Source organism: Helianthus annuus, chromosome 15, assembly GCF_002127325.2.
Source record: "Helianthus annuus cultivar XRQ/B chromosome 15, HanXRQr2.0-SUNRISE, whole genome shotgun sequence".
Taxonomy (NCBI): domain Eukaryota; kingdom Viridiplantae; phylum Streptophyta; class Magnoliopsida; order Asterales; family Asteraceae; genus Helianthus; species Helianthus annuus.
In genome coordinates this window covers 159057284-159066762 of record NC_035447.2, presented here as the reverse complement: position 1 = coordinate 159066762, position 9479 = coordinate 159057284, and the positions used below count along the sequence as shown (strand labels likewise).

General features: G+C 43.8%; 1 protein-coding gene across 1 annotated transcript; it reads right to left on the bottom strand.

Annotated features, from left to right (window-relative positions):
• Positions 1 to 407: 407 nt before the first annotated feature.
• LOC110914435 lies at positions 408 to 1514 on the bottom strand. The gene has a single exon (XM_022159228.1). It carries the CDS (start codon positions 1512 to 1514, stop codon positions 408 to 410), a length of 1107 nt encoding a protein of 368 aa, XP_022014920.1.
• Between the last annotated feature and the right edge of the window lie 7965 nt (positions 1515 to 9479).

Here is a 9479-nt window from a genome sequence, read left to right as displayed (position 1 = left end):
CTAATTAATTGGAATGTTAATGATCAGATTTTAAAGCAATCGGTTGTTTTAGGTCCGAAAACCCGGGTCTCCTACATAGCAACAATCGGTTGGTGCAAATCTCTCATCCAAATAAGTCTTATACAAGCTTTAACTGAAAATCATTTTTGAGATTTTGATTACCGCCCAAGCCAGCTCATAAACAACCAGACTCTTTACACAGCTGACTCCAAAACGACGGAAAAAAAAATTTAGCGTCTGCTTGAACCGAGCTACGTCTGCGACGGAGACTCCGGCGTCAGCGACGCCACCCGGAATCATAAAGAACCTCCGACGTTGTTTTCCCCTGTCTACGCCACTAACCTTCGACGCCAACTCTCAAACGGCCGTCGGTGACGGCGGATTTTGCGTCGTCGACGCCACCTTGTTCACAAAAACCCGTCCGACGTAAAGTTTAATTCCCGATCCCCAAACTTCATGCTTACCGTTCCCGTTGCACAATTTATTATGGCATTAGCAGTTGCCAGGAACGGTCTACCCAATATGACTATCGGTTTGGTGTCCTCAACACACCCAACATAGTCTACTACCAAAAAGTCCACTGGGTAATAGCAATCATCTACCTTCACAATCACATCTTCCACCATCCCCCTTGGATGCGTGGGAGTCTGATCAGCCAACACCACGGGGGTGTCAAACTTTTTCAATGGACCAAAATAATATTGGTCGTATAGACTCCCGGGCAAGATGCTCACACAAGCTCCAAGATCTAGGAGCGCCCTCTCAATTTTGAATGTTCCAATTTGAATTGGAATAAGAGGATCTCCCAGATCTTGAGCTTTTTGGGGAAGCGCACTTGATAAGACGGCACTAACATGTGATACCAAATCAATCGGTTTGGGTAATTTATTATGCCGTTTTTCAATGCTCAACTCCTCCAACCATTCCACATGAGCCGGAACCTTTTTAATGTCATCGAGTAACGATAAATTAATTTTTGCTTGTTTAAAATTTTCCCACCTCTCGTCCTTTGGTGGGCACCGTTCTTCAAATTTTGATGCGTTAATCGGGTTAAGTTGATTTAAACAATTTTCACAAAAAGAATTTTTAGTTACATTTTCAATTTTACTTTGTGAAATCGTTTCTTGTTCATTTTCACTTTCCGGCTCATCACTTACATCTTCCACTACACCATCAACGAATTGTGGTGATGGAATGCTTTGAACACTACAAATTTCGTCATTCACAAGAAGACTTACCGCACTAATGTGTACATTCCTCATATTGCCCGTGCTTGAGCTTTGATGCTTCGGGTTCATTGTGGTGTCACTTGGAAGTCCTCCTCCACTTCCACGAATTTGAGCCATCTCTTGAGCAAGTTGCCCCACTTTCTTCTCTAATGCCTTTTGAGATTTATCCTTCACTTCAAACTCTTTCTTTACTTCGGCTTTGAACTCTTGGTATGAATTAGTAAAAGCTTGTTGTGAATTGGTAAGAGCTTGTTGTGAGTTAGTAAGATTACTCACAGCATTCATGATGGCATCAAATTTCGAACTTATCGAATCATCACCTTGGGAGTTTGATGCACCACCCACATTTCCACCTTGGTTGTAACTCCGTTGATAGTTGTTTTCGCGACCTTGATGTCCTTGGTTACCCCCTTGATTGTAATTCCTTTGGTAACCCCCTTGGTTACCACCTTGACGATTGTTATACGAGGACCCACCTTGACCACCTTAATTACCCGATTGAAAATTCGGGTTCATTTGATTCGAAGAATTACCATACCGGAAGTTAGGGTGATTTCTCAAACCCGGATGGTAAGTGTTGGAGTTCATGTCATATTGCTTTCGATCTCCATATACTTGGTTTACCTCTTCGGTGTAGTCACTCGACCCTGTTGGACATTGCTCGGTGCTATGCCCAATATCTCCACATTCTTCACACACCGCGAATTGTACCGTGTTCACTTCCTTCTTCTTCATACGAGCCATTTCCCGCTCTAAGGTAGAAATTCTATCCTTAGAATCAAGATCGGGAAGTGACCGGGAGATGGGATGTTTCTTGGCTCTATCGGCCGATTCCTTCTCTTTTGACCGTTTGCTCATCCGCTCCAAAAACTCCCAATCATCATCTTCATGATTGCTTAAGAGAGTCCCGTTGCTCGTTGATTCAAGGCGGTTCCATGTGTTGTCGTCTAGACCCCGTACAAAACACTTGACTAACTCCCACTTCTCTATTTAATGATGTGGGCACTTTCGCATCAACTCCTTGTATCGTGTGAATGCTTCATGCAATGGCTCACCCGATAGTTGGCGAAAAGACCTAATTTCATCACGAGCATCATCGGACTTTGCCATCGAATAGTATTCATCAAGAAAAGCTTGTTGCATTTCTCCCCATGTTCGAATACTATTTGCCGGAAGTGTGAGGAACCATTGCTTCGCTTTGTCCTTTAATGAGAATTGAAATAGTAGAAGCTTGACTTCCTCCAATGCAAAATTGTGCCCCCCGATTGTGTTACATATAGATGAGAATTCCGCCAAATGCGTGTACGGTTCGTCGTTAGACCTTCCATTGAAGTGAGGAAGTATGTTGATGTAATGAGGTTTGCAATCAAACATCCTTCTCTCACAAACAATTGGTGAATCACTCTCGGTGACCACCGGCCTAAAACGGTCATTCACTCCCCGTGGAGGTTGTTGACGACGATGTGGACCATTAACTTCTTGATCAACCGGTCTTCGGTTGTCCCTTCGCTCACCCCTTCTATCCCCACCTTGATTTCTACCTTGATTACCCCTTTGATTGCCACCTCCCACGAAACGAGGAATCCGGTTATGGTTAGCATTGTTGTTATTGTTGTAAAACCCATCATTCCGGTTCCGTTGATAATTGTTTCGTGGTTGACGGTTGTTCTCGTAACCATCATTTCTTCCATCCCCATACCCGTAATCATCATCCCCAACATAATTGGCGTTTTGGTAGCCAAATTCCTCATCTTCATACCATCTTGCATTATAACCATTACCCCGATTCACGTACCCCCAATCTTCGTCATCATTCGCCCGATCATCATAATATCCTCCATCGTCCGAATTTTCCGTATGAATGCTTACATGTTCCGGCGATTGGTAACCGGGAACACTAAACGGCTCATCATCGGGGATGGCGTTCCTTAAATTGTCTATGTTGAAGAATGGGTCTTCGTTCGCGGGATTGCCACGATCTCGGTTTCCTCGACGGTCGGAATTGACATTCCGATCATCAAGGTTTAGGGGTAAGGATTGTTGTCGATGAAGGTTTTGCTGTGGGGTGGTTCTTTGGGTGTTGTTGGGATTTTGGTTTTGAAAAGGTGGTGTGGGTGGTCCATTGTTGTTATTGCCACCCGGTTGTCCTTGAGGCATATGTTGAACGTTTTGGGCGGGATTGAAGTTGCTTCGGTATTGAAATTGGTTCTGGTTTTGGTTTTGGTTGGAGTTTTGGTTCGCCATTGAATCGGTTTCAATGGTCGGTGTGAGTGGTGGTGTTGTGGTGGTTTGATTAGAAGCAAGTGTTGCCTCTAACCGGCTTGCTAAATTTCTCCTTGCAACTATTTCAATTTCCGGTTCGTAGACTAAAGGTGAAGTCCTCCTGGAGTTCCACGTATGCATGCACTCCCTGTAACCTGCACAAGTAACACAACCCGCGTAACAAGGAAAAAGACAAGTACAAGAAAAGAAATTATGCAATTTAAACAGTTAATCACACAAATTCAAACAATATCCAAACACAAAGCGCACACACTCCTCGGCAACGGCGCCAAAATTTGATCAGAGTGTCGCGCTCCGGTCAAAGATAATATTTATAACCCTAATTACCCTTAACAAATAGCTAGTGGTGGCAAGGGGTCGAACCACGAAGAGTATGTGGTTTGCGAATGGACTTGATTGATGTTAACGGTTTGTCACTATTATAAAGCTTACTAGATTATTTTTATGGTTTTTGTTTGTTTTGAAAAGATGTTGAAATGAACCTACAAGCTTAGTTTTTAATTATGACTAACAAGAACTTAAACAATTGCACGAAATTATAACTGATGATGTAAACAAGATAAATAAACAAGTTTCACACCTGGTTCGGTAATTGCAATCCTAGGATTTCTACACGTTTTAGATTTGATTCAATTGCAAAAATGACTAACGAATTTAGTGTTACAAGGCTTAGGTGCCAATAGCTATCAACGTTACAAAGAACGGACAAAAATGCACTTCATTACCAAGAACATGTAAACTCTAACCTAGACAAGGCATAATTGCACATAAACATTTCATAAAGTCAACTTTAATCTTCACTCGACAATTTATGAATTCAATACAAATGCAAGACAATTGTCATAAGCTTCAAAATCAAATAGCAATTTGTCACAAAATCAAACCAAGAACAATGTTAAAACCCTAGACTTACAAAAACCTACACCGGGGTGAAACCTCCAGGAAACTAGCCGCTCATGATCGAAGGAACTTGATCACCGGATGTTGGAAACTTGATTAGGATCATCTTGAAGCTGGAGGAATGATGAAATGATGAGGATTAGGGTTTTGGTGAGTGATGGTGATTGAAAGATTAATGGATGAAGAAACTAGGGTTTGGTGAATATAGATGAAGATGAATTAGGTGATGATGATTCTTGATTCGGATGAAGGTTGGTGATAGAGATGGGTTGAGAATGGAAGGGATGATAGGTTATGGCTCCAAGAAGTGATTTCAAACTCTATTCAAAGTGTAACTTCCGAAATGGGTCAAAACAAGCATTAAAACTCGTCACCAACCAAGAAAACCCCAAAACTCTCGTTTAGCATCAGGAGGGGGCGTCGCCTACACCCCTGGTGGCGTAGGCTATGCCTCACAGAAAACCCATTTTTCTGTTTTTGTGTTTCTCGCTTCCGATTTGTGACAACTCGAACCTTCGACTTACTTCGTGTAACGATACGTGTTAACGAGAACGCTATTAATTGAATGAATACATGATATGTTATGTGTTACACGGTTGTGTGATTTCGTGATTATATTGAGTGATTGAATGTTACATGTTACGTGATTTAATGTGATTGCATATGTTACTACTTGAACCGATTAGTGAAACATTTACAAGAACCCACTCGGTCCATATGGTTGGACTCGAGACCATGAGGTAGCCCAAGTGGGGAGTTTCGGCCCACTTCCCTTCACACGCATATATACACACATTACCTCTAGGGTTTTAGTTTTACAAACTTAGCAATCAAGAACACACACACACCAAACGCTCTCTCTCTCTCGATCGGAACCCAAGGCAGCCGACCCTCTCAAGTCTTGAAGTTTCTTGTAATCGGATCATCCCTCGTGCACACTCTAGAATCGGTTAGTGTTTATGGTTGGTTGTTTATACATGATGTTATATGAATTCATGTTTGATGATGTTTCTTGCATGATATTTGTGTGGTATGAATAAGAAGATTAAACATGATTGTTGTTAGTGATTTTGTGAACAGAATATTATATCGCATAGTGGTTCTTGCTAGCATATAAATTATTGTTACTGAATGAGTTCATGATGATGTCGGCATGATTACTATATGATCACTAGGGTGCTACGGTTGTAACTGTTAATTATTTTTGATGATGGTTCTTGATAGTCATAATGGTATGAACATGTTGATGATAATACGAAACTGATGATAATGGCTGAATTGATTTGCTATTGGAATTGCCTAATTGTTTGCTGATATTACGGAGGGTTGTTACTAAGAATTATGGAAACTGTTACATGGGATTGCGACTCGAAACCATAGTCTCGACTCGAGACCACAACAGCATTAGCCGGAACCATGGTTGCGAGTCCCGTTGCGACTCGTAACCGGACCATGATGAGCCGAGACCAGCCATTGCGACTCGCAACCTACTGTTGCGACTCGTAATCTCCTGAGGTGACTCGAGATCCCGGTTGCGACTCGTAATCTCTGTTGCGAGTCGAGACCATGCACGTGCACATGATTGGACTTACACACTGACACGAGCCCAGCTAATTGGGCCGGATAATTGGACTGTTTTCATATCTGCTATTGGACTGCGTAGAATGACTGGGCCGAGACCTTTATGTTGGACTCTTATAGTTTGGGCCGGGTATAGTTTGGGCTTAGACATTGGATCACACACGAATGTTAATGCTATGTTCTTATCTGCTTACGTGCATACGTGTTTGCCATGACTATACGTGCTATATACGAACCTGACTTGCATAATAAACCATGATAGGACGTGGTTGATCAGTTACTTGCTACCTGTACTCTTTGTGTATCTGCCGAGCAACCCAAGGTGAGTTCACACAGCCAAGGCATGGGGTTCCCAGGGTGGGAATGGGATTGAATAAACTATACGTACATACTTAGTTAACAGAACATAATGATATGAGTCCTCAGGGTGAGGGTGGTGAATGATAAGATACGGCTAGACTAGTATACCAATTGAACTGATCTTCGCATACACGCCAGGGGTTGGCCGCGATATTATGACTGATCTTCGCACACATGCCTTGGAAAGGCCGCGAACTATAGATACTAAAACTTCGCACACATGCCAGGGTGGCCGCGATACAAATATACATAGTCTAGAATACTTGAGAACTTTCCCCAATCTTCGCATACATGCCGAAATGGCCCGCGATACGAACCAATACTATACATGAACAATGAACGAACTAGTACGATGCATGATTAGATAAACGAACGCAATGCTTGCTATACTACTCCATTACTGAACTTACTTTCTGTGAACTCGCTCAACTAGTTTGTTGATTATTTGCTGCATGCCTTGCAGGACCTTAGGTACATTATGGAGCTTGCACAGGGAGGAGCAGGTCGTTGTGGGCAAAGGGTCGTGAATGATATTTCAACACTTATGATAAATCATGCATGCTATTGTTTGGGTTACTTAAAATGCTTCCGCTATACTTAACTATATTACATGTTCAATATGATTGGTGGTTAGGATCCTGGTCATGTCACGCCTCCAAGCGGTGATACTCCGCAGGTGGATTTTGGGGGTGTGACAGATTGGTATCAGAGCCATTGGTTATAGAGAACTAGGTTTTAATATGGGAAAACGTTTTTATTAAAACCAGACTATAACCAGAACAGTGCTCTCAACGATCCACAACGACGCTTCGCTCCACGTGCAAGACTCGACATCCTAGGTAATAAGGTTTATGCTATTGCCTGTTTGCTAGAACTGCTTAGAACTTTGCTCGCATTACGTTTAGATACACATGACTTTGTTACATGAGAACACCTACGTGCTTACACTTCTCTGTCATCGCCCTACTCGCGACCCACTCTCATTTACGTTACTCTTACTATGAAGATCATGTCTGGAAGGATTAACATGACTCAAGCCCAGCTAGAGGCTCTCGTTCAAGCTCAAGTTGCTGCGGCACTTGCAGCTGCTCAAGCAGGTAGTATACCCTGTAGTCATAACTTACACTAGGATCTTTAGATCCTACGTTCCTAAGCTAGCCCTTGTATTTAAACTTTGCCCTATTCATACACAATAGGTCAACCAGCGCAGCAAGTTTGCACCTTTAAGAACTTCATGGACTGTCGTCCAAACTCTTTCAGCGGCACAGAAGGAGCGGTTGGACTCCTCCACTGGTTCGAGAAGCTAGAATCAGTATTCGAGATGTGCGAGTGCCCTGAGGCTCGCAAGGTCAAGTTTGCCACCGGCACCTTGGAGGGAATAGCACTAACTTGGTGGAACGCCCAAGTTCAAATCTTAGGGTTGGCAGCTGCTAACGCCACCCCATGGAACGATTTTAAGGAACTCATCAAGCGTGAGTATTGCACGCGTGAAGACATTCACAAGCTGGAAGACGAGCTGTATAATCTGAAAATGATTGGGTCAGAGATCGAAGCGTATACCAAACGGTCAAACGAGCTGGCCGTGCTATGTCCAACTATGGTGAACCCTCCCTACAAGCGCATTGAGTTGTATCTCAAGGGATTGGCGCCAGAGATTCAGAGCCACGTGACGTCGGCTAACCTCGAAAACATTCAGGAAATTCAGCGCCTCGCTCATCGCATTACCGACCAGGCAGTGGATCAGAATAAACTGCCTAAGCGTGTCAACGCTACTGCTACAGTCACTCCAGCTGCTACTTCTGCTACACTCGGCGACAACAAACGGAAATGGGATGGGGATTCCGATCAGTCTCAAGCACAGCAGCGCAGAACGAATGACTACCAGAATCCGAGTCAGCAATCATCTGGCAGTCAGGAGCAGGGTGGATACAGGGGAGTACACCCACTATGTAACAAGTGTAACAAGCACCACAGTGGAAGGTGTCGCAAGGAACGTTGCCAGAGATGTTTCAAGATAGGGCACGAAGCCAAAGATTGCAGGAGCTCACGACCTGCAAACCAGAATCAGCAACTTCCACCACCAGTTCCTCAGAACCCACAGCAGCAGCAGCCACAGCGTGGAAATCGGGGATGTTTCCAGTGTGGGGCAGAAGGTCATTACAAGCGCGATTGTCCACAGTTGAACCAGAATCTGAACAACAATAATAACCAGGGCAATGGGAGCAACAACAACAACAATGGCAACGAGGCAAGGGGTCGAGCTTTCATGCTAGGACAAGGAGACGCTGTTTGAACTTATAACTCGTTTTGGGATTTCCTTTATTATGTTTCTGTTACTCGAACAAAGTTTGGTTTGAACATGAATCGTACTGGGTTTTATGGATTATTTTAATTACTATACCTTATGTTTGCTTTGAAGGATGGTTTGATATTATTTGAACGCTCCTGCCGTATTTAAGGACCTTATGAATAGGGTGTGCAGACCCTACCTAGACAAGTTCGTCATAGTATTCGTGAAGTCCACTTCTTAGGCCACGTAGTGAACAAGGATGGGATCCGTGTCGATCCATCCAAGGTAGACTCAACCAGAAATCGGCCTACACCACGTACTACAGACGGTTTACGCAGGGATTTCTCGGAGATTGCTCAGCCACTTACGCTACTGACACAGAAGGGTGTCACCTATTGCTGGGAGAGCCCCAGGAGACTGCTTTTCAGCGCGACAAGGTTATCGCTTTCGCTTCACGTCAACTTAAGATTCATGAACGCAACTACACGACGCACGATTTAGAGCTGGGAGCTGTTGTTTTTCGCGCTTAAGATATGGCGACACTACCTGTACGGTACCAGGTGCACGATTTACACCGATCACCGGAGTCTCGAGCATATCCTTAGGCAGAAGGATTTGAACATGCGTCAATGACGATGGGTTGAACTACTTCGCGACTATGAATGCGCCATCAAGTACCATCCAGGCAAGGCCAAAGTGGTGGCGGACGCCCTCAGTCGGAAGGACACTCTACCACAGCGCGTGCGAGCACTACAGCTTACGAGTCAGTCTAGCCTTCCAGCACAGATACGAACTGCTCAGATAGAAGCACAGAAGCCCGAAAACGTCAAGGCTGA